This window comes from Anguilla rostrata, chromosome 6, assembly GCF_018555375.3.
Source record: "Anguilla rostrata isolate EN2019 chromosome 6, ASM1855537v3, whole genome shotgun sequence".
NCBI lineage: Eukaryota > Metazoa > Chordata > Actinopteri > Anguilliformes > Anguillidae > Anguilla > Anguilla rostrata.
In genome coordinates this window covers 9,686,180-9,712,586 of record NC_057938.1, presented here as the reverse complement: position 1 = coordinate 9,712,586, position 26,407 = coordinate 9,686,180, and the positions used below count along the sequence as shown (strand labels likewise).

Sequence of the window (26,407 nt, the reverse complement as noted above, 5' to 3'; positions counted from 1 at the left end):
CAGTGACCCAGTATAATAATCCATCACAGGGGTGAAACCTCAGCCTCACGGGTAACAACCTTTGCACCCCTGCGTTTGCAGTTGGTCCTTTCCTTATGCACATGCAGGCACATACACACACACAGAATGTATACACACACACACACACACACACACGCACACAATACACACACACACTCACACAGAATATACACACACACAATACACACACATGCCCACACACAAGCACATGCACTTACACAAACTACAGTAGAGAGAATAATAAGGCCTAAAAGAGAATGATTGTTAAATCTCACAGCATTTACCTTCAACATGTTGTTTTCTCAGTTTTACAGACAATCAATTTCAGCAATATATTGTATGACAACTGAAATAACTGGCCTAAACTGGCAGTAGCATGGCACAGTAGTAAATTGCTATAATCCTGTGGTAAATTGCTCTGTCCTGTAGAATGTTTCTAAAAATGGGGTTGCTGTGGAGCAGTTCTGAGCTCTGTCTAATGGTCTCCAGTAATACACTTTTTTTTGGTCTCTGGCAAATGGGCTTTCACACAAAATAATAATCATTTCAATTGTTTACGATATATAATGCCGCTCGCTGAAAATTTCCGCGCCGAGTCGATGTCAGGCGTTACTGACATCACAGCTGCTGATTGTTGTGTTTCTTTGCGGAGCCCGTGTTGCTCTTGGCCACCGAGCGGCTTTCCCTCCTCTGTCCTCGGTGTTCCCTCTGGCCTCTCTGCAGTGTGAATTACTGTCAGATGTGTTCCGGAACACTGGCCAGCTAAATTACGCGCTGATGAGAGGGGGAAGTGGCCGGATCAGGAATTTGCACTTCAGTGAAAATAAGCGAGAGGACAGTTAACACCGGGAACGGGCTCCGTCCCTCACTTTCCCTTTTTTTAAAAAAAAGGTCATTTTCACCACGTTACTTGTCAGCGGAGTAAAGAGTGCTTTCACATATGGCGTTTGAATTCTAGCTGCTCGGTTTGACTGGGGCAAAATGACTGAGGATTTCACATTGGTTAATGATGTACAAATATACAAAGGCAACTCTCAGGATTAGAACTGCAGAATTCCCACAATATTAACTTGCGAAAAACTAGATAATAAACCTTTTTATAAATCATGATTTGTGCGCTGTTAGCAATGCTGCTAGCTTAATGTACTCATTGTCTAGATCGGTGTGCAGTTCTTTCTATATATTTTCAATAGTATTAAAAAATCTACAGCAAATTAGCCAAACTATTGTATCTGCTATGTGGAAAATTGAACAGTTGTGCATCCTTCCTGGGATATGAAAACAATAGAATTTATCTTACCAAATGCACAATCAGGGCATAAAAAGGAAGTTATCATATTCATTGAGGTACACACAACAACACTGCCATGTTAGCATGGAGCCAGCCACAGAGCACTTACCATAGGTAGTCACAGAAATGATTTCTTTTCCCTCATTTTGACCAGACAACAGCAATCATTTATTAACCCTGAGGGCAATCAAGCAATAGAGGGAATTTTCAATACAATTCCAGACCGTCACCCTGAAAGCAATCAGTGTACAGTGCATTTTACATTTTGAAAAATCTTCTGTTCCATAGGTGGGATGCAACTGAACATAATTCATTTATCATTTAATAGTATTTGTCATTACATTCACCCTAATTACATGTGCAGTCAGAAATAATATATATGCATCAATAACCCAGGCATCTGCATTCTGAATACAAATGGTGGAGCTCAGTTATGGTAACATATGTGAAAACACATTCAATTTAACCATCAATTCAAAAGCACAGCCCTTCATTCAATTCAAACTCAAATTTGATCATTAATGTGTATTTATTTATTTAATATAACCAAGGCTGTGGAATAGCTCAGCTGGTAAAGGTGCCCACTGTGCTTGGATGCTGGATCCTATGGCTGCAGGGTTAAGAATCATGAACCAACTATGACCAGGAGTCCACAGCAGAAGGGCACAATTGATTTCATCCCACCAAGAAAAGCGTTTGTTTTAGTTTGACTGGAGTTCCTTTGGTTCCTTTGGTCATAACTGCAGTAGTTCCTCCCATATGCCAAAGCACCCACAGGCTAACCAGCGGGCAGTAGAGAGCTACATCATTGCTAGCTTTCCTAGAGTGGCTGACTCAGAGGTGAGTGTGTCAGTACAGTGAATGTGCTTTACCAGCAAGGCTTGTTCTGTGAGCCCAGGTGACATAGTGTCAACGGCAAAGCTGGGGAGAAAAGAATGAGAGAATCTTTTTTTAAAAGATCCTTTTGTAACTTGTAAGAGCAAAGCGAACAAACCAGAGAGCAAACCACAGGGGTTTGATTAAATCAGGCTTTCATATAACAGTTCTCATGACATTTGCATTATTCTGGAACACTAAGCTCTAGGTAATTACACAAAAACATATACACACATGCAATCACACAATGTCAGCCCTGGGAGTTGCTGTTGAGTCCCTTCCAAGCTCAGACGCTTGGAGAATCTAGACCCTGCAGCCAGCCCTTCATGCAGTGGCCTTTTCCTGTAACATTATTCCACAATGGGGTCGTCAACAGAGCTAATATCAATTATCTTAGAGAGACCGAGAAAAAGCTTTGGATATGGGTGGATGATTAAGCCAAGGGAGGCCTGTAGCTCAGCCAGATCCCCAACGCTGGCTTATGTAAACACCCCCATTTTGCACATTGGGCCTCTCTCTCTCTTTCAGTTGGAAATGTGATAGATGGGCATATCAAAAAAAATGTCACTGGTATATAAACAGCCACATTATTTTGCCCAAAGCACTCTTTTAATTTCCATCAAGGGCAAAACGGGCTGGAAAAAATAAAGTCCATGTCACATACGGGCAGAAAAGAAACATCTATTGTCAGTTAGCCAAGTCTGAGTGGAGGAACACAGTGGAGTTTGGAATCCTGAGACCTCTCTTAACGCTATTTCATTCCTGCCAATTCATGACTATCCTTCTTTCGCAATCACTCACCCACTGCTTGTCCGAGTTTCATTTTGTGTCAATTTGTTCTCTGTTGTTGGTTTCTCTGAATCCAGAAAAGTAAAATATCTTTTCATAATGGCCCAGTATTGTGGTGTTATTTTATGTGTTCAACAATTTGTTACAGTATAGCAATCATTTATTGATGGAATGTAAATAGTTTTTAATGTATTTTAAATTTGTACACAGCGGTCATTTGACTACTGTTGTCTCAAAACAAGAACTTCTGATTAAAAACCGGGTATGTGCTCTCACAGTGTATTCCAGGAGTGGTCATGTTACTCTGGAACTTAGTTGCAGAAATCTTTACTATTTTATCCTGTACCTAGGACCACTCCTTTTGGAGATGGTATTCATATTCAAAGAAAATAAACCTATTAGCAAGCTTACAGACAGAGAGGTCAAACTGGCGGGGAAGAGCTCACCACTAATTTAAAATGAGTATATTTTGTTTTGTGAGGTGAGGTGTACTGTAATTATACCATAATAATATGATGTGTTGCTTTTCATTGATGACTGGATTATTATGGCTGAGGCGTGCAGTATGTTAGCTGTCTTTTTAAAAATGGTCCACCTCTCCCCTAATGACTGCTACAGAACCCCAAGTGTGTCTACAAAGAAAGTAAAGGACTCTGCAAAAGTAAGAGATCTGCAATGTCCTGGAGGTAGAACAGAATTGTTGGCCACCTTCCCCCATCCTTTGAAACATGAAAGTTTTTGCTGGTTTTGCAGTTTGCAGACTTCCCTACAGCTTGAAGCAGTTTTTATGTAGGGATCTAGGACTGTGTACATCCAACTGTATCACTGCAACCTTCTCTTAAACAAACAGGAACAAGGCAACTTCCTCTGCAATTAGAGACATATGCCTTAATCTAAATATTCATGATGGAGCTTTAGTTTCATGGCCTTTCATGGATTGTGAATTCAAGAAACTTCTAGAAAACTCCTTATCTACAAAAAAAAAAACAAAACACCAAAAATGTCTGGTCTCACGAGACAGAGCTGCTGCACGTGGTGTTCTTGTGTAATCATACCAATGCCTCTACAGAGCTGATAGGCACCAACATTCGTACACAATAATCTCCTGTTGATTTTTAATTTATGCATTCCTTGATAACGTGATTGTCAGAATAAAGCATCTCGCGGCTGAGGCGAAATTAACTGTACTTCTAAAATTACCTTTACCCCGCTTAAACTTCAAAGACCTGGGCAATCAGCACTTATCATTGTTGGTACGACTGCGGGAAACAGATGTTTGCTGATTAAGTGCACGTACGGCGTCGGTGCCAAAACGGCAGCGTTCGGCCCTAAAAGCGGCCCGTCATCTAGGACGGAAAGCTGACGGGGCGAGTCCTAGAGCCGCGGTTTCCGCGCCGCAACAAGCACACATTCCGCGTGATTGCCGGATTGTTCTTCGAGGCACTATTTCCACATATCGGGTCTCCCTGCCAAGCGTCGTTTACTCACAATCAACGCTGAGGTTTACACAAACGCTGGATGAAAGAGCGCGCGTCGGGGGAAGGGGTAGCAGCGGCATTCGGTCGGGGGGGGTTGGGGGGAGTATGCAACTCGCATTGAACACAATCCCGGCCCCAGAGGCATGTCCGCCCTTCAAACACCACGTGTGTTTACGCTCCCCGCTGAAAGCGCAGGAATTGGAGCCAGGCGCGGGCTGAATTGAGCGCAGATGTAAACCCGACGTGAGATGGTGCGGGTGAAGCGCAGGACATGGCGGGGGTTAGGGGAGCGCGCGCCAGCAAGGAGCGGGGAAAATGGGACTGAAAAGGATGGAGAACGCTGTCAAAGCAAACTTTGAAGACGCATGAGGTAATGGTCGCGGATAGACCGTGTTCCAGACTTTGGGAGGGATGGAAGACTCTTTAAGACTTTTGGGATGGAAAGAAAGAGAGAGAGGGGCAGAGAGAGCAAGAGGCAGAGAGAGAGAGAGAGGCAGAAAGGCAGAGAGAGTGAGAGAGAGAGGAATCCACTAAAACACCAACCCCTCCCCCCCCCCTCTTCCGTTGCAATCAAAACCATTCTGGGAAACGTAAGAAACCTTACTAAATTGCAATCCTCCAGGGACAGGGTTTAGCCCAGTAAAGACTGCAACCCTTCAGACTCTGGGCTGATCAGCCCTTAGTCTATAATTTCAAATTCAATATAAAACACATTGATTTTGAGCATGCATTTGCTTCACATTACAGAAGACTACTCTTTCCAAATATAGTCTTCAAAGATTTGAAATGATTTTTTTATTTACCATTTTAATATTTAAATTATTTTTTACTATGCGCCAAAATTATGTATCAATATATCTGAGAAACTGAAACACTCAAGCTTGAGTTACTATTAGTTTTTCAACATTTACTAAATGTTTCAAACATTTAATAAATATTTAATGAATAGAAAAATATTTAAAATATTTCATGAATGTTTAACCATTTAAATATTTCATGCCTATGCATAATTCATCTTATTTTTAAATTTTTTATTCTGTTACATCATTTTTAAAGTTTATTTTGCAAAACTGATGAACTGTCTGTACATTCAGAAACATTTCTGGTTACATAAGGCATGTCGTACTTACTTGAAATTTGGAATACATTCATGTGTGCCTTTGGAAACACCAGTCTCCCACAAGGATAAAGACTACATTTCCACAATAAAGTATTACAGCTATGATAAAAGGAATGATGTCAAGGTCGTACCTCGACAGATGTCAGAGGACATCCCCGCAGCTACTGAAACCCTTTCCAATATACCCTTGTGAGTTTGTGTATTTGGAAAGTATAAAGTATAAAGATGTCTTCCCTTTCCTACAGTGTTTTGAAACCCTCATGTGGACGCAAGTAGGATCTGATACATTTAATATTTTTGCATGAATAAGAACACACTTGGCAGACCTTTATTTTTCCTCATTTTGCTATTTTACAATTTACAAACTAGATATAAAAGACCATAAATAAATGACATAATTTACAATGTACCTAAATTCATGAGAAAAAAAAAATCAACAGTAAGGTTAGAAATGCAAAACAATGTTAATCTACATGAGTGGGTCATATGGCACCTGGATTCACACAACAAAATAAAATCTTGTTTTAGTTAAACTTTTTCATATGATAAAATTCAATTGAAATGCATTGTACAAAACACACCTCTCTGCTCTGACAGTACATGCAGGTTAAAATCAAGTTGAAAGCTAAATAAAACTCAACTGAACATTGAACTGGCACGAGACCATTAAATGTATAACAAAAACAAATGCATACCTTAAATAAACTGTCTTGACCAGCATTTGATGAAAATAAGATAAAAACAAAAACAAAAAAAATAGATAAGATAATCAGATGACAAACATGTAGCACAATATTTCCCCAAAGCATTCCTGCATATACTGTACTTTAAACTAATATACCTTAATGTACATATGTGCCCAACTTTAATTCATTCTTCTTTGTCTTGGAACTCAAAAAGTGGTTCAATGTCTTTTATTTTAAACCCCTATAGCTGGGCTGTGTTTCACAGCTGACCTAAAAAGATGTGTTTATGCCCAAATATGGTCCATGGTCTTAGTACCAAATGACCAAAAGTCACATAAGGTTCACCAGTCAAAATGACTGCAGATCAGTTCTTGAAGTGACAACCCATAACCTATACAGTATACTTCCCTATTGTTTCTTCTGCTTCTTGGTCACACATGATAAATAGTATGGGAACTACAAAAATGCGTGTCACTGACGGCTAACGTTTTGCCTCACAAAATCTCTAATGTCTTTTTTCTCCATTACGCCACATTTCTTTCCTGTGGACCATTGGTGCCACTGCAAAGGGCAAATGTTATGTTGGGGGGTGGGGGTTGGGCAAAGTGTGGGGACTGTCACTAATTCCTACCCCTGCGGAGAGACTACATTGCTATGAACACAATTTCCCAGGGTCTTTCCTTCATAGTGGGAGCAAAAAGCACATCCATTTCATTTTCTTCACATAGTGATTTCATTGCATCTATGATGTCTTTCCTGGATGCATCAAAGGATATGGAGCAACGTACCGTGTTGTTGTTTTTTAAATGAATAATCAATCCAAGTTCTTTTTTCATCTTTTTAGATTTTTTTCTTCAACGTAATCCACAATGGAAAAAGAGAGCATGACTGTGTTCACAAGATGCGCGCGCACACAAACAAACACACACACACACACCACTTCTGTTTTATGTAAACATAATAAAAATTAAGCAAAAAAAAAAAAGTACAAAAAAAACCCCCAAATCTGCAGAATCTGTGTTTACATATACATAGGAATAGGTTCTGGCAAGCTGTGAACCTGAAAATGATACATTTCTTTCTTCTCTACATTCTACGTGGACCTGTGGCATCATGGGAAATCGTTGGAACAGTTTGGAATTGGAGAAGCAAGCAGTATCCAGAGGATGAAGATGGAGGCTTCACTTCCAGTCATTGTGGAGTTTGCCTTGTGTTTCGAGAACAGCCGGTGAGATCGAGGTTTTGATGCTAACGGGCTCCAGTCATTGGTTCGGACACTGGGGAGGGAAAAACAAGAACGGATGAGCGGGATCAATCAGAATAATGCCTCTCCTGCTCACACTATCAAGATAAAGAGATGCATCATACTCTTAAGGGTCTTAGGAGGCTTTTCTTTGTTCAGCTGCTGGGATGATAAAGTTCTTATAGCGTGCTATTCCTACCAGTGTCATTTGCAGAACCTCTGAATAGCTGATCACTCCACAGTATCCAGCTTGTTGAGATTAACCATTGTATAGTTAGAAAAAACTCAACTCAATCTTTCTTTATTAAAATTCCAAGGGATGTATGCTACACAAGTTGCAATGTAACAAGGATAAGCTCACTAGCCAGCCTTTTGTCAAATCTGCCCATCTCAACAAGCCTTATGGATCTCTGATGAAAACAATTCCCAGAATCAAGCTGTTTGTACAAATAGCTGAAAATTGCAGGAAGGAACATTGTATGGCATTTACGCAAACAAACATTTCAGCTATGATGGTTTGTTGATGTTCATGATGCGACCACCGCCGATACCCACAGGAAATTCACAGCTTGTAGAAGTCTGATAAATCTGATATCAGACATTTTATTACATTTTTGTTACTCTAATTCCCGACTTCAAACAATTTTATTAGTTACTAAGCTTAGAGTTTTTTTCCTACATTTTTTTGCATTACCTCAAATCTTGGGATTTGCTTAAAAGGTTCTTGCTGAATTTGATATGCATTTGTGTTCATTTCCAATGGCTGATTTTAAAGCTATGCTAAAAATACCTACTCTGCAGTCATCCACCAAAGCACATTTTATCTGAAACTTAAAAGTTTTTTTGAATTTGCATATGCTAATCAGATTCAAACTGGCTGAGACAGACAAAATTCCATGCATGCATATAAGCATGTCCCCCAGCGTGCATGCACACACACACACACACACACACACACACACACAGACAAGCTTAATTATTACTTACTTTATACAATGATGAACTCAACAATGATGGGTCTTCCATGAATAAGGCATCTTTTGTTTCTCAACCAATAAAAACCACCGTGTTGTGAAAATTCAGAAGGGATTCCAGAGACAGGTGAACAGAGACGGAGAGAAAGAGTGACCAGAGTTCTGCTGCCACCATCCTCCATGTTCCAAAAAGCTCCATAAAAATGTCCAATCAGGTCAGAACTCTCGGGCAGATTCCGGGGTTGTGATGAGACATTCCAGTTACCAGGTGGAAAAGGTGGGAGCGTTCAGAGTTTATCATTAAAAATGTGTCCAGTTAGTCCTGAGGGTATATGCTTTGTTGCAGCTCAAAACATACACAAGGGAAGCAACAATCACAACACCAAAAAAACAAAAAGAAAAAAACTGCTTCGTTTACTGTGATCGTAAAGTTATCTGGCTCGGCTGAAAGAGTCTATTATATATGGCACAATTTACAAAGATCGATTTATGCTGGCACAAAGATAGAAATAAAGACAATGTCCGGGTGAATTATCCAGGGAAAACGTGTCCAATTCCACTGAAATGCTATGGGCGAGTGTGGCTTTCCAGACAGACTTTCATTCCACAGCAGAACCGCAGATCTATCCCAAAAGTCTAAGTAGTAAGGAATGAAAGAATATCAAAGTGCTGCTTTTCCCCCTTTCCTTCCCTCCCTTTTTTTTCTTTTTTAAATCTTTTTTTAATTTATTTTATTCATTTAAAGTGCATGGATGAGGTAAATAGTTCCATTGTTTCATGTACATGGTTCACGGGGCTCAGACTGGAACCATCCTGTCTTGTATCTGTTGCATTTGGGACAGCATTCCCTGGATGCTGTTCAGGATTTGGTCCTGGTGCACTGCTGAGGAGATTCCTATTCTGGCCACATCCCTGTAAGATTCAAGTAAAAGAAAACAGCAATGATGAGTAAAGAAATGTGTGTACTTACACAACCAAACTATGTCTGTGGCTGGAACAAATCAAACTAGTTTTCTTTATGAACCATTGCATTTTCATCTTTTGATCTTTAAATGTGTGTATGTGCGTGCATGCGTGCGTGCGCATGTGTGTGTACATACATAAAGATGTGTTCACCTCCCTTTCCCTGAAATAAGTTTGCTATTTTTTCCAGACTGAAAACCCGACAGTGAATCATTCAGATTCCATAAGCCCTCTTGACTCGACGACATCCACCCCGCCCTTTCCCGAATAAACAAATCCGACGCCTCCTCCACGGCAACGGAAAAAAAAAATCTACGCGACCTAACCGTGTAGGACACCAACAGACGTGTCCGAACAAGACCAGACCGGGGCACTCACTCCTGGGTCATGTGCACCACGGCCCCCAGGGTGGTGTAGCCGGCGGCGGCGAAGTTGTCCTGGTAGCCCTCCATGTGGATGGCCTGCAGCCACCCGCCAACGGAGCCCAGGCAGGAGGGGAACTCGGGGCTGCTGGGGTCCAGCAGGGTGGTGTTGGGTCTGGGGACAGCAGGAGGGGTTCGGGACGGTTAGGAGGAGGTCCAGCCAGTTTTACTTTACACCATCATTGCGCAGTTTTTATTTGTGTGCGTCCGCGCATGCGTGCGTGCAAGTGAGTGTGTGAGTGTACATGTGCATGCATGTATGTGTGTGTATAAGTCTGCGTGAGTGAATGTATAAATGAGAGTGTGTGTGAGTGTACATGTGTATGCGTGTGCATTTACAAGCATGTGCGAATGATTGCATGTACGTATACATGTGTATTTGTGAGCGAGGGTAAATCAATATGTGAGTGTGAGTGTATGTGTGTGTGTGTGTGTGTGTGTGTGTGTGTGTGTGTGTGTGTGTGTGTGTGTGTGTGTGTGTGAGAGACAGGGCCCTACCGGCTGGTCTCCCCTCCCGTTCTCTTCAGGCTCCCCGGGTTGCGGATCAGCTTGTCCAGCATGTTGACGATCTGGCTGAACTTGGGCCTCTCGCCGCGCTCCCTCTGCCAGCAGTCCAGCATGAGCTGGTGCAGGGCCACGGGGCAGTCCATGGGCGGGGGCAGCCGGTACCCCTCCTCAATGGCCTTGATCACCTGTGAGTGCAGGGGGGAGGGCAGAGGTGATGGCTCAGGGGCGCGTCCTTCTGTACCCAAATGTCTTAGTTCGACATTAATTATAAACCGCGTGACCAGTTTCGGGCAAACAGTACCGAACGCGCTCTGTCTTTTCCCCATCCGTGCTTTCATTGAGAATTGCACAGACCAAACATCGCATTTTGCCATGTTAATGAGTAACGCTGATAGAGAGGGGTTAAAACAGAGTGAACACTCACATCCTGGTTGCTCATGTCCCAGTACGGCCGCTCTCCATACGACATCACCTCCCACATGACGATCCCGTAGCTCCAGACGTCAGAGGCGGAGGTGAACTTCCTGTAGGCGATGGCCTCTGGGGGGGTCCACCTGATGGGGATCTTACCCCCCTGCAATTGACAGGTGTTACATCCTGTTACATCCTTTCAAAGCACAAACACACACACACACACACACCCTTCACACCGACTTTGATCTATTGCGTGTGTGTTAATCGCTCAACCCAGATACCGCTCAAACCTACCACCCTCAACGACCCTCTTAGTCACAGAAGCGGGATTTGGGTCTCACCCTGGTGGTGTAGGTGGCCTCAGGGTCGTCCTCCAGCACCCGGGACATCCCGAAGTCAGACACCTTGCACACCAGGTTGCTGTTGACCAGGATGTTCCTGGCGGCCAGGTCCCGGTGCACGTAGCTCATGTCGGAGAGGTACTTCATGCCCGAGGCGATGCCCCTCAGCATGCCCACCAGCTGGATCACCGTGAAGCGCCCGTCGTTCTTCTGCAAACGGCGGGTGAGAAAGAGAGAGAGAGAGAGAGAGAGAGAGGGGTTGAGCGACGGTGGTAAAGTCAAGCTGCCAACTCATGTTTGGGAGCCTGGTGTTCTGGACACCCACTTCACTATACTAAAATATTCATGCCCAGCTTATGAACATAACATTTTCACTCAACAGCTATTCCTGGATTGCTTCCGAGATAACTTTTAAAAGTGAAGTAATTCAACGAGCGCTTAATTTTATTCATTCTTTAGCAGTTAGTCATGCTATCCATTAAGCACACTCTCAATAACGCTTGACTTTGTTCATTTGTCCAGCCATAAACAGACAAATGATTCATTCAGATGTACTTAGACCATTTATGGGCACATGCGGTTTCTCTCTTTTTCTTTCTCTTTTCTCTCATCTCAATAGGAGGTCCTTATTACAGTGGCGGTAAGTAAGAGCTTCAAGCCAATGAAAATTTGTCTTCATAGAATGATTAACACTCACTGATTGGCAAACCACCCTTTTTCGTGCTAAAAGCTCTGTTTGGGTGGCACATTTCTATGTATGTTAAATTCAGTCTGATGTTCTCCGTGGGACAGGAACACTGCAAAATGGTGGAAAACAGGCTATTGCTGCTTCATAATTACTTTCTATTGCTCTGGTAATGTAATAAAGCAATTAAGGATTTCATTATTTTGTTTAATTTTTTATTGGTTTTATATAAAGACAGCTCCACTTGTGTTAGCAAATATAGCTGAATGTGTTAATCTACCATGGCTTAAAGACAAAGGCTTGTGTCTGGATTTCATTGCCACTTTTTTTATAAACGGTATAAAAACATTGCATGAATTGTGTGTGATGATATTCCTCTATTCACTAAATAATTTATTCTTTGATTATATTTTATTTATTGAATGTGTCAGAACAGTGAGGATTTTGAAGTTGGAGACAGGCAAACAGATTATTTGCAAAGGGTACAGTAAATTCACTTGCTTTTTAAAAGAAGCTCCCACCTCTAAACGGGCAGAACCTTTTTCCTGTTTGTTGGATTTTTTCCAGTCTTACCAAGAACCTTAAGGTTAATTTTATTAAATCCAACACAGTCTGGTTTGATTGAATTGTATGTCCCCTTAAACAAGCTAAATGCGTTTGATTGAATCTAGGGGAAATTCCCTCCACACTAGTGCAAGCTCATTTTGTTCATGCGAGTAAACTTAGACATTTTCCGTTTGCACTAGTTAACTACAGTTATGACTCAGCAAAGGCCAGGTCATTGCTATCAGTTTGAAATAGAGAGGTCTAGGACAGCAGTGTGAATTTAATCTTAAATTCACTACACACAGTCATGAGGGGGACTACCGTAATCCATAAAACGGTGACAGTAATTCATGATCTCATAACACAATCATTAACGGCGAGAGACATGACCTCACTGCCTTGCAGTGCGGCTCAAAACGACTGGACCAATGGCGTTTCAGATGAGCGCAGCGCGCATAATATAACGGATGGCTGCGGCGCCGTCCCCACACCTGCGACTGACAAGCTGTTCGCTGTCGGAGCGGCTTGTTGCCGTGGTGATGCACAACCTACCCTGAGGAAGGCGTCCAGGGAGCCGTTCTCCATGTATTCGGTGATTATCATCACAGGCTTACCTGCAGGATAAAAATGAAATGACTTATAAAACAATTACTGCTCAGTTATCTGCTCACTTCCTTTCTGCACCTTAGCGTTGGGTAAATTACACAGCCAAAGCTTAACCTACTTTGCTTACATAAATCTGGGTTTTTACTGATTTACAAATGAAGGTTAATTATTCTGCTGCAAGGTGTTACTATTTAGCCATTCCCCGCTTATAATTTCAACTAGAAACCGTGAGGTCTTCAGTTTTTTTCTCTCTCATGGCTTCTCAAAAGCTGATGTTTAACACATGCTTCAGCTGATGGTAGAGAGAAATGTGTGCACGATAGAGGCTATTCGCCACCATATTGTTCCTCTGGGGCTTCTGCTCTGATCGTATTAAAGGAACCAAACCTCCACACCCTTGTATGTTATTTGCTTTCTCTTTTGACTTATTCGCTGAAGAACTCCTGCAAGTTTTTTACAAAACAGAAACTTTCTCTCTCAACACACTGTTCCATCGGCCAGGATCGCAGCTTCAGAAAGCTGTTGAACTTCAGCGCCCAACCGAGCACCCTATTAACTTATTAACAGAACGACAACACCTCAGCGGGCACAAAGTAAACACTTCAAAAAAGGCAGCTCTCTTGGGAAGAGCGCAATTACACACAGCCGTCCCTTCTGCCTGTTCTTCGGGCGACCCTGAACTTGCCTGAACGACAGCTCCCAATCGAGTCTGGAAAACTCTTGCCCTCTGACCCCTCCCACCCCCTCATTTGCATGCAAGTGTTTTGTTTATTGAACGCGTCCATTGCAACCGCCGAGGCGGGCGAATTCCTAAGTAACCTGTCAATCAGGCCGGCTCCATGGCGACGCTGACCCGGCCTGTTTGGAACGGGTCAGCCCGCTAAGAGCCGCACAATGCGGCGCGGCGGGGCCCGCTCGCCGGCGGGGCCCGCGCGCCGGCGCTGCAGATTGAAATGATCGTTTTAATTTCCCGGCAGCGGCTACATTATGCAAATGAGCGTGTCGGTTTACTGCGCCCGCGAGCGAAAGCGCCGCTGCCGCAGCCAGCCTTTTGTAATGATTACCTCTGGGGACGGTAAAAATGACAGCGCCGCTCTCTCCCTCATTAGCATCGCCTTTGTGTTTGCTTACACGCCGCGTGTTTAACATTATCAATAAGTCCTGCCGGAAAGCCAGCAAACACGGGAGGGAGAGGGAACAAAACCTGTTTATGATATTTCAAAAAAAAAAAAAAAAAAAAAAAAAATCAATTACTAAGGTTGTGAGATTTATTAATGTAAACCGACTGCACGAGCGCACTCGAGTACGGGGCTGACAGGAGATAAAAAACCATAAAGAGAAAATATGATCTGCCCTCGGCGAAGGTGGGTGTTGTGTTGAATAATGCCTGGTAATGCACGCTCGGAAGACCCTTTGACTCCGCACAAAGCTTTCAGATACAAGGAATCCATACAGGCCCCTCTCTGATAAAGCTGGCTCTCAGCCCGCTCTCTCGTCTCATCTCCACGCCTGCGCTCTCTCTCCGCTCGGCTGCTGAAAGGTCTGAGTGCGGATAAGCCATCAGGATTGTGCGGCTCCAGACCCTTCACTCGCCACCGCCGACAGCTGAGTGACGGGGCCGGAGCTTATCTCCAGGAAGTGGGGCTGGGTGTTTGTCACAATACATTACACTTATACATCTTTCATCTGCCCTCCGCGGTCCGACACGCCCTCAGCGCACCGGCATACACACGCGCATGTGGACACACGCGGAAACACACACGCACATGTGGACACACACACGCACGCACGCACGCACATGTGGACACACACACACGCAAATGTGACTGCACACACACACACACACACGCGCATGTGGACACACGCACGCACACAAGCACGCACGCACGCACGCACATGTGGACACACACACGCACATGTGGACACGCACCACGCACAACACACGCAATGACTGCACATGACACACACACACACACCATGTGCTGCACACACACACACGCACCTGTGGACACACACACATGGAAGCACACACGCATGCACATGTGTACACACGCACACACACACCACGACGGACACACACTTACACACACACATTAAATGAGCACATGACCTACAGACTCACAAAACACAGACACACACACACACACATTTTACAGCACAAATACAAACACATGAACACAAACCTACAGAGCGCAGCATTTTAAATACACATGCACACTCGCACATACAAGTGCACATGCATACACACACACACGCGCGCGCATACACACACACACACACACACACACACACACACACACACACACACACACACACACACACACGGTCATGTCAAAGAAGCAGGCTCCTACTAAAATAAACTTTAGCATGCCAGCGAACCATCAGGTATTCATTTCCTCCAGGAAAAAAAAACCAAACAAAATAAGAGCTGTGAAAACTCAAGGGCAAACGTGCACTGCAGATAGTGCCGCAGACCCCGAGATTAACTCCGAGCCGACATCATGATTAATGACCCTTTCATCAGGCATTAGCGGGGAGAACGGCCTTTTGCATCTATAACATCCCAGCGAGGAGGCAGCCCAAGGCTTGAGAGAGAGAGCGAGAGAGCTCGGGTTGGGCCTGCTTGAGTACAGTACTACAGAAGTACAATGCTGGGGACAAAGGACAATAAAGGCGGGCATTTTCAATCATTTAAGGGACGACCGCACTCCCCGGGAGCAAAAGTAATGCCGATAATACCAGATTTCTTCGCTTTTTACTGTCGTTTTAAAAGCCAGCGGGTCACCAAACTACGTCAGTGACCAGGTGTACGCTGTATGTTTTAAAAAGGCAACTGAATGTCAATTGGAAATCCACGCTAGGAGGAAGAAGACATTGTATACAAGAAAGACAAGGTAACTTCAGATGATGGGTGGGGGCTGGCTCCCGAACTCACATTTGGTGACCACGCCCTCCAGACGGATGACGTTGGGGTGGTCGAACTGGCCCATGATGCTGGCCTCGCTCAGGAAGTCCCGCCTCTGCTGGTCGGTGTAGCCCACTTTCAGAGTCTTGATGGCCACGCAGATCTCCCGCTTCCCCGGCAACTTCAGGCGCCCGCTGCAGACCTCGCCAAACTCGCCTGCCAGGTGGCGCACAGGGGGGGTGGGGGGGTAAGAGCCAAGTCACCATACACCAGCGGGGGGGAAGGGGGGATGAGCAATGCCAATGTACACCAGAAGGGGTGAATGTAAGTGAAATTCCTCAAAAGGCAGAAGTGAACGTATGAGCTATTCGGGGAACAGCAGAAGGGGTGAATGTAACAGCCATTCATTGAACAGCAGGTGGGGGTGGGGGTGGGGGGTGGGGGGTTGGGGGGGTGTTCCAGCCAAGTCACGGGCACAACAGGGGGCTTGACGTTAACAGCCAAGTCTTCGCACAGTGAGGATAAGGGGGTTATGCAAGAGCACTGACATTGCTCAGCAGTAGGGAATCTTCCTTTCTCACATGCACTCATAAGCTCATAGAAAGATACATTTGTAGATTCTTTGGCCCGGACGTGTTATATTAATCACTTTTCTCTTCCAAGTGCCCGGTAATCCACAAGAAGAGGATGCACAATTATTTTTTCAAATGTATAAACATGAAAATGCATAAATTTCATTTTGAGGCAAACCATGCCATTTATAAAAATGATCACTGGAGGCCCGACACAGCCTGTTCCATTCTGTTTGGACATTTGCTTCCAGTTCACTTATGATTAACACGTAAATAAAATCAGAGTGGAATGTTAATTACAAAATAAACAGGGTCTCCAAATGACCAATGACACATTTTTTATATGCTTACTATTATAGCATTTTGTCCTATCTGGGTCTTTGTTTAATATAACACATCTTAATTATAATAATTATAAAAATTCAATAAAGCAGTCTTTAAGCTGCTTTTTTACATTCTTGAGATTTAAGAGTTCTTACTACGGAAAGACTTGTCTACAAACAACTCTGTAATAAAACCTCTGACAGGGTGTATAGCAGTAGCTTCTTTAAATGTGTCAGAGTGAAGTAAAAATGACATTTTAATGCATTAGTGATGAGCTAAAATTCCTTAAAGAAACAGAAACAGAAATCGACTCCTTACCGATTCCAATGACCTTCTCGATCTTGATGCAGGAAGCGTCGATCTCTTTGGCAAATTCCCGGACAGCCTGGTTGGGGTCCTCATACGTGAAGGGGTCCACATATATCTGCACACCTGCAGCAAGAGAGCGAAAGAGAGAAAAGAGAGGTTGCTTCCACTTTCCTCCTCCTGAGCCTCCACACACTTTCAGCCTCCTTCACCCTCCGAAGGAAAACTAGCAAGGCTTTTCCGTCGTGACTGCTCCTCACTCCCTCCTCCTTCAGCGCGTGGGAGCGCACGCTGGCTGCTTACCTGGGTGTAGATGCTTCTCCTCCTCCGCATCCTGCTTGGCCTTGCTGTACTTGCGCCTCCTAATAAAGAGAACAATGAAGGAAAAACGGTAATGAGCATGGTTAAAATGCTACATAACCAGTGTAGCATCGTTTCCAGGGACACGATGCATTCATGCTACGAGGAAAATTACAAAGACCAATGCAATACAGTTTACATAATATAAGTTGGAAGAAATACAAAGAGTATCTTGGTTTTATTTGGTGGATTATATTTTGTTGGGGAAGGGTTATAGGTCTGCAAAATTTCATAATGGAGCAAAAATCTATTGATCACCATTGATGGGGAATGAATCACGTTTTCGTCCAATAAACAGACATACCTGGTTTAAACTACTCATGACCACATACAGTCCTGTTTCAGAGCTTGGCTTTATTTTATTAGGGCTGAACCATACATTTGTGATTTTTTTTTAAAAACAACAGTTTTTCCGATCAGACAAACATATCCCAGTGAGACCAGAATGTGTGATTTGGCCGTCGCTACGGTAACTTTAATCTTCCCATGGGATCAGCCAGCGAGAGGGACAATGGAAGGAACGGAAAAGAGAAACACAGAGGGAGTCCCAAAACACAAAGCCAGGAAGGGACCCCCCGCTCAGCCAGAACGGCGACGTACAAGACAACTATTCAAACATTCCCCTTTCAATATCCCCTGTTGTGTTGTCCCCCCCCCCACAAACAACCACACCCACACCCACACACAAACACACACATGAACGCTCACACACACCTAGCCCCCACCTCACCTGTTGGCCCTAAACACCCCTTGAGGCTGCTCTAAGCAGACCAGCAAAGAACTGGGGGACAGGCCATGACAACAGGACACCCAGGACACAATGCAACTCACTGCAGGAGCTAGGGGGAGCTATTCAGAGAGAAGGGGGGCGGGGGGTCAATTCACCTGCTTCAGGACCTGAGGGTGCACTAAAAGAATTTGGGGCGGGGTTTCAGCTCTGCATCCTGCCGATAATGTAAGGGTAGAGCCGGAATGTCACGGTGGGGGGGTGTGGGGGGGGGGAGCAGGTAGGACGGAAGAGGTGTGCTGGAATGCGGAGGCAACGCCGGGCTGCTGGGCTTTGACGCGGGGCTTCACGCACTGCTGTGCCTTCGAATGGCCAGAGCAGAGCCGCCAGAGAGAGCTGGAGAGGCGGAGACAGTGGAGCTGTTGTTCCAGGCTCCCGGCCCCATTGAACTCAAGTGGAATTATCAGGTACGCTCTCAGGGCATATGTGCGATGAGTTGCCTCCTTTGTAATCCCGCTCAAATCCCCCCCTTCTTGATTCCCTGCCCTCTGCGAACGGCGGAGGAAACGGTGAGACTGTTTAGCGCAGCCGCGGTAATGGGCAGTAAACCTGTAACGGGGACTTTGGGGGGGAAAACAAAGACCAGCGCTAATTAGCTTCTGTTTGTTAATTTTATCCCCAAGGAGACAGACAGCCATACAAAAGCTCACTTCACATTTATTACAATAAATGAAAAGTGCACTTTCATTATCATAATATTACAGCTCCATGAGCAGCGGAAATAACAGCCATGGCGATGGAAATAATGAAATGGCCACATCTGAACCCGATTAAAATTTGGCAGATTGGATGTCGCGCGGCTTGACGCTACGCTAAATGGAGAGATCGCTTTCCAATTTAGTTACGGTGCAGGCAGGTATAAAAATAAAAAAAAGATAAATAAATAAAAAAATTAAAAAATTAATCCACCGGAACAGAGACCGAGGCAAAATAAAAGGTTCCTTTGTGCTTATTTCTCATTTTGTAAAAGCACCTGGTGCTATCCGACAAGGTGAAAAGAACAGATATAGCAACTGATGAGACGGAGAGAGATTAAGCGAGAGAGGGGGAAAGAGAAAGGGTGGCGATTAAACTCCTGTGTTGTTCTGAGATGGATCTTTTGTCTGGAACAATGAGAGCCGTGAGCCTGGAGGAGCAGAGCAGTTTGTCAGCAGCTGACAGGCAGATCCCTGTAATGCAGAATCGCACCGCAAACACGTCCCATTTCTCTCCTTCAACTCCATTAACTGCATTTTTTCCATTCAAAAAAAAAAAAACTGTTGCGTAATATTCCTATCTCAATAAGTGTCTGACAGAACGAGTACCATTGGAATCAATGTGTTGAGAATGTGCATTTTATTTGTAAAATATTACATGTACGATTTCTTTCCGGGCCAATGACTGCATGCTAAAGGTTTTGTAGAACCTTCTTGGTTCCAGTTTATATCCTGAATTCGATTCCGTAAAGCTCTACGGTTTGGTGTTGGATAAATATTGGATCATGTGGTTGTGTGTGTTCTGGTGAGGTGTGATGGTTTCCAGTGCTATAAAGGCTAAGCCTGCTGTTATCCTCAATTCTTCTGGGGCTTGGAGCGCAAAACCATGGACCCAACAGAACCTCCACCACAGCAGGCTGCCTGTCTGTCAAAACCAGCCCCAGCAGAGACTATCACCAAGCTATCACCTGCCTGCAGACATATATTATTATTATCATTTTTTTATTTTATTATTTAAATTTTTTATTATTATTGCCTAAGGTGCTGTGAGTGACCACACAGCACTAGCTGATAATGAATAAGATTTGCATAATAATCAATTGCTAGTCTGTCGTGTAGCACATTTTGAGCTGGTATACAAATCACCCTTGTGCCTGGGGGCTTGATGGCCCTTCTCTATACTATGATCCCATCTCTCTTTTAAAGAATCTTGCTTTCCCTGTCTGAATCTCCTTTTTTCTGCACGTTACAGTGTTTACTGTGCATATCCTTGTTAGTTTAGTTTATAGGTGGAGTATATTCACTGTATGATATGGCATACTTAGTTCCCAATATTTACAGAATTAATTTTGGGGCAGTGAAGCAGAGAATGGCCTTTCAAATAAAATTATTATAAAACTGAGACTGAGGAGGGGAAAGGAGAGATTTAAAAAAAGACAAAGGAAGGCACTGGCCACAGAATGGAGGAGGAGAGGGAGAGAGGGAAACCATGGAGAATGAGGGAAAGGGAAGGAGAAACAGGTTGAAAATATTGCTGTGAAAAGAAAGGGCGAGGGAGAGAGAAACAAGTGTGATGTGAGGGACGCAAGTCTCACCTCCTGCTGATAAAGAAGGCGCCGATGATGAAGAGGAGCAGGACCACGCCCCCAATGACAGACACCAGCAGCACAGTGGAGTTGGCTCCATCGCCGATGATCGGAGAGGGAACTGAGACGTGAGAAAACACGACAACATCATTCAGTCAGGAGGCCGTTCCTCGTGGAGCTTCCAGTATGTAGCAAAGTGGTGACTACACACTGGATTTATGTGCGCACACACACACACACACACACACACACACACACACCTTCCCCTTCCCCAGTGCAGGTTCAACCCTCACAAATAAAACAGCACTTTAAGGCCGACTGCCACCCTCTCTCAATTTCCACTCGCATAGTTTTTTCTTTGTCATTCAGGGAAAATAAAGCGCTGCAGCAAAATCATGAACACGGCTTCTTGGCTCTGTCTTTCTGTCTGCCCAGCGCTTGCATACTCACACCAAAGAGGTGCACTAACATTATTCCACCACTAGAGGCCAAGGTTGAATGAAAGGGGTGAGTGTCAGTGAAGTAAATCTGATTGTACTTTTAACCCTACACATCTGGACAGTGTCTTCGCTGCCCAGCACTAATCTCCATAGGAGTGTAATTGTCATGCTTAAGCCACTCCATCACTGAACCCTGTTAGAACTGGACCCTAATGTTGCGGACGGCCCAGCCGATCACAGCCGCGCCGGTGCGGGCCAGGACGTACCGGAGGTGGTCATGAACTCGTATGGGCCGCTGAATTCGCCGTACCCGGCGGCCGTGCGGGCGCGGACGTGGAAGACGTAGGACGTGAGGGGGTTGAGGCCCTTGATCTCGGCGTTCCGGGACAGGGTCTTGATGATGCGGTAGCTGCGCTCGTTCTGGTCCTGACCAGACGACAGAAGGAAGAGAAGGAAAAGCGTTGAGCGCATATCGAGCGCAGCGCTTCCTGAATGGCCCCGTCAGGAAGGTGACCAGTTCAAAATGGACATAAAAGCTGTCGCACACACACATGCTGTCCTCATCTCTTCCTTGTTTATGGGGCACTTTGCCAAAAGGGAAATTTGACGCATTGTTTCTTACCACAAAAATAGCATCTTTTTCTATCTTTGTCAAACCCTGCACAGTCGTAAGAGATGGGCTCTGAGACTGCGGATCGCAATTTCCAAAATTCATTCTAAATCATCCGATAAAAATGACACATCCCTCGAGACAGCTCATCGCAGAGGGTTGTTTCAAGAAGTTTCAAGAGTTTTTTTTTTCCCACCTAATATAAAATTCAGAAAATTTCTTGACTATAGAATTATTCCCCAAAGCGAGGTAGTTTTGGGATTTGGCAGGCCTCTTGAAAGTTTTCAACGATCCAGTTCTTTCATGGACATAACAGTAAGTCCTGTGTGCCATGAGAATCACAGTCTCAAGATTTTCTTTGGTCTGAAAGTATAAGGATGAAATATACTAAATAATAAAAAGACTATTCTCTTGGTGAGAAACACCATAATCAATGGCAATGTTCTTGCAGGACCTCTCCATTAAAAGAATAGTTCACTATGGAGTTTTCGGATATTATTTCAGTTTTACTGTATGTTTTTGCGTGCATTGAAGGATATATTAATAACTTGCAGTGCACACAAAAATAAAATATCTCCATCACACACAAAAATCATCCAGGCAAGGTGAAAATAAATACTAAAACTGAAATAATATAAAAAAGGAGAAATTCCTCAATCACAACAGCAGGACGAATATGCACAAATGGTAGGGGGGCAGTATCACACCTTCTCTTTGCCTATTTTTTTTTTCAAAATTGCATTAGTCATGGCAGAGAGATTGTTTACTTTATCCTGCCTCCTACTCTGTTCAGATACTGTGTCCCCGATCCTGCATGCAGTCACGTAGAAGTAACCAAATTAATGCATCTCCTTAGAAACTACATTTCCCAGAGTACTTCTCACCTTCTCATAGTACTTGACCTCATAGTCCAGAATGACCCCGTTGGGCCTCTCGGGCTGCTGCCAGACCAGGGAGATGCTGTGCCTGGTGATGTCCTTGGCATGGAGGGAGGTTACAGAGGAGGGAGCTGCGAGAGAGACAGAAACCATCGCCGTCACGAGCTGCTCAGCCTTTCATTCCCCCCCAGAGTCCATCTAACAGGAGATACAGCCGCACCAAACCGTATCTTATTTCCTGAGATGTCCTCACAAGGGCTGAGAAAGTAAAATGTAGATCAATCCCCAGGACAAGGTGCATCTCCAAACCTAATTTCAAATCCAGGAAAGTGAGAAAATCTGTGGCTTCGTTCAGGGTAGCCGCATCAAAATGGTGTGCTCTCAGAGAAATTATGTTGTTTTAAAACACACCTCTTATACGTTTATAGAACTATATAAATGCTCCCCGGCCTTATCCAAGGTGAGATGAAACAGCATGTGAAATAGCCTTGCTAACTGTGCACTGATGCAGCAAACGACTTCTCATTCTTCCTTTCAGAGGGGGCTATAAAACATATATTTTAGAGGGAAACGAGCAAACTCATCACACACTTACCGTAGTTAAAGGTGCATCACTGTCTGAACTACTCATCATTACTCACATCCTAGTATTCAAACAACTGCTGCCAAATCACTTCTAGTGGCTAAAATGCACTTTTAGGACGATAATATGTGTGGCATATAAATTAGTGATTGTCCCTGGTGTGTTTGGATTTTTTTTGCCCCTTTTCAGAACTCAAATATGTGTAGCGGGCTTTTGGACTAGTGAGGTTCCACAGGCTCTTCTCGTCAGTACTCTTCCCGGTAGGGGGTGGGGGGTGGAGGACAAGGCTAGATCAGCCATTTTTTTCTGGAGTTATTAATGGTCTGATCCGCATGCCTCAGCAATGTTGGACGGTTGTTTGAGAATCCCTGGTCTCAAGTTTTCTCTTAGCTATTCCACAGCTGTCGTGAAACAAGATGTATCGGACTTCTGGGCAAAGGTATCAACTGTAACCTCTTTTTTTCATAATTAAATAACAAATCAGAGTACCTTTGCCTGTGAAAATAGTCCACATAAGATTAATTACTACAACAGAAAGTTATGATGACATTTAGGGCAACAAGAGGTTACAGTAGCAAAATACATTTACACAAAAACTGCGCCAGAATTGCTGCTTGGCCAAAGCAAAGCAAACAGCACTTATTCAGAACCTCTCTGCTCAGTCAGAAAACAGCCAGAGACTCAGAACCTCACCGGGCCCATCAGAATACACAGGGAGATTCAGAACGCCACCACCGAATCAGAACACAACCAGAACCTTGCCAGCCAAAAAGAGAACCAATGTGCTGCAATTCTGTTTCTTTTTCCAAATAGCAAAGCAGTGCAACCTCCTTGCCTATAACTAGAAACCCACATAGTTCTGATATCCTTTGAAAGCTATCAGTTCATGGCAGTAATGACACACTACGCGCACTTGAAAACAACTCTGCGGTGTCGACCGTGGTGACTGCGACGGTTTCGCGGTAGGCCACTCCGGCTGCCAACTGACCGGCCTGGTTGGTGGTGACGGTGACGGAGACGGCCTGGTCGCGCCCGGGGCTCTGCTTGGAGACGCCGTTGACGGCCCAGATCTCGAAGGTGTAGTTGGTGTGGGCCTGCAGGTCGTTGATGGAGACGCGCGTGCCCCTCAGGCTGAGCTGCTGGGGGGAGAAGTGGACGCTGCTGTCGCAGGGCAGACACTGGCGAGGCTCCGCCCCGCACAGCTTGCACACCACGTTGTAGCTCAGGTCCTGCCGGCCCCCGTTGGACATGGGCGGGCTCCACTCCAGGTTCACCGACGTCTCGTTCACGTTGGAGATGAGGTGCATGGGGGCCGAGGGGGGTCCTAGGATGGGGAGGTGGGGGGGAGGGAAGGGAGGGAGGAGGGAGGAAAGGAGAGCAAAGAATTTAAATTAGTTGAATTAAAACGAGTGCCACACACACGCACCCATGCGCACGTACAAACATACACTTGTGCGAACGCACGCACACACACACAGTCATGTCGCCTATGTTTTTCCCACAATGGTGAATTCTCTGCCTCTCTCGCCGTGAGCCATATTAGAGAAAATTATGTTTGCCACACAGAGAATACATTTTCTGTGAGTCATGTACTCAGCAAGTATGTAAATCGCCCACAGAGAGATAATCACACCGGCACACAAGAGACAAAGGGAAACAGAACTCAAAGATCAAACAGGCTGCAAATGAATTTGCCCTCTCCTTTTATCGGCGGGCGCGTGCGGCGCTGAGAGGGGGCCGCGGAGCCGGCCGCGGTGGCGGGACTGGCGTGTTATGTCAGCGCGGCACGCTCCACCAACACGAACCGCGCAGGAGCGGAGCCGCCGTCCCGCTCCGACACGCCGACGGGACGAGCCGGCGAGGGGCCGCGGGGAAGGACAGGCGAACGGGGGGGACAGTGGGGGCTTACGCCCCGTTGAAAAGGGCGGCCATTGTGCGTCCGCGTCTGTCGCTCACCGAAAGGAGGGGTCAGAGAGCAGGAAGGGGCGGGGGCTGGGGGGGGGGGGGGAAGCAGGGGGGCAGCTGCAGACAGCGTCTGTTCCCTTCAGAATCAGAAGTCAGCGATTAGTATGTAAGGGAGGACTGCGGGCAAGGGAGGAGAAGACAAGGAGGGAGGGAGAAAGAGGGGGAAAGGAGAGGAGTGCTACAAAAGACCGGGGTGTGCGAGGGTGAGACGGGGTGAGGGCGGTTCAGAAACAGACTGAGAAGAGCAAAAAGAAAAGAGTGAAAACAGAGGGAGAATGACAAGAACAGACTGGAGAGACTGAGGGATGGGTATGTGTGAGAGCAAGAGAGAGCGTGTGGAAAAGAAAAATAGAGAAGGAAAGATAGAGCCAAAAAAAAAAACAAAAAGAGTGACTGACAGGAGCTGACCAGGACATGCACACAATGTCAGGAGGGCTTCAGAGGCCTGAGAGACAGGGCCGGTCGTTAAGGGGCGGAGCATCTCGTCAAGACAGCCAACATGACTTCCATTTCCTCTTCAGCGGAACTGAAGCCATTATCCGGCTGCATTAGATTGTGCGGCCACGGAACACTCATTCGCAGGCTGAAATTAAGTCGCGTCTGATTTAAGCTGGCCGGGGACTTTTCAGCGAAACGCTTTTATCTTACCTTCTAACGGCTTCCAACGCATAAATAACAAGTCAGATTAATCCCCCAATTAAGGTTTCATTTTGAGATTACACCACAATTTTTTGGTTATCATTTACCTGAAGGAGGAAAGAAAAAATGCAATAAAGGGAGAAAATAAGGTAATACGGGTCTATTTTATGTTCAAGCACACGGTGACTCACTCGGGTTCGGGTAATTTTACAGACTGTTTTTCTTTTTAAATAGGAATGCATGTGGCTGCTGGTTCCAGGATGCTTTCAACAGTCGTCTTAATGCAGCCCTGAAATTTCATGCTTGATAGCGGGCATTCCAAGAATGTCATATTGAGCTCAAGATACCTTTGTCCACAGCCAGGGAACATTACCCCAAGAGCACTGGCCATGACAAAGACTATACACAAGGGGGTAAGAACAGCAGAGATATAGTCTAATGTTCATATCTTCACCCAACAGTGACATACAGTGCCATTATTGCATTACTGTCACAGGGGTGGGGCTCTGATGGAAAGGGTTATTATATCACTGATAAAGCCAAATGACATTGGGGAAAAACTAAATAAAGTGGAAAACCCCACTGATTCCTGCAGAATCACTCCCTGACAGGACCTAATTGTTCCCATGAGGGAAAGTGGTTTTGATTGCAAGGGGGGGGGGGAAAGGTTCTGCTGTTTGAGTTGGATTTCTCCTCTCACTCAGTCCCTTGTTTTCCCTCTCTGCCCCTCTCTCTCTTTCCCTCGCTTTCTCTCTCTCACTCTCTCCCCCTCTCCTCTCAATTTGGCTCAATTCA

At 44.9% G+C, this 26,407-nt stretch overlaps 1 protein-coding gene across 1 annotated transcript in view; it reads right to left on the bottom strand.

Moving 5' to 3' along the window:
- Positions 1-5,881: 5,881 nt before the first annotated feature.
- Positions 5,882-26,407, bottom strand: part of epha4a (eph receptor A4a) — a 42,235-nt gene continuing 21,709 nt past the window's right edge. Inside the window, exons 5-18 of the mRNA XM_064338234.1 lie at positions 23,997-24,332; positions 22,432-22,556; positions 21,204-21,363; positions 20,507-20,618; positions 17,373-17,431; positions 17,082-17,195; positions 15,898-16,083; positions 12,909-12,970; positions 11,126-11,335; positions 10,795-10,944; positions 10,362-10,555; positions 9,820-9,978; positions 8,492-9,390; positions 5,882-7,538 (exon numbers count right to left, since the gene is read on the bottom strand). Coding sequence (XP_064194304.1) covers positions 9,276-9,390; positions 9,820-9,978; positions 10,362-10,555; positions 10,795-10,944; positions 11,126-11,335; positions 12,909-12,970; positions 15,898-16,083; positions 17,082-17,195; positions 17,373-17,431; positions 20,507-20,618; positions 21,204-21,363; positions 22,432-22,556; positions 23,997-24,332 — 1,982 coding nt within the window. The 3' untranslated portion in view covers positions 5,882-7,538; positions 8,492-9,275. The remainder of the gene's footprint in view (positions 7,539-8,491; positions 9,391-9,819; positions 9,979-10,361; positions 10,556-10,794; positions 10,945-11,125; positions 11,336-12,908; positions 12,971-15,897; positions 16,084-17,081; positions 17,196-17,372; positions 17,432-20,506; positions 20,619-21,203; positions 21,364-22,431; positions 22,557-23,996; positions 24,333-26,407) is intronic.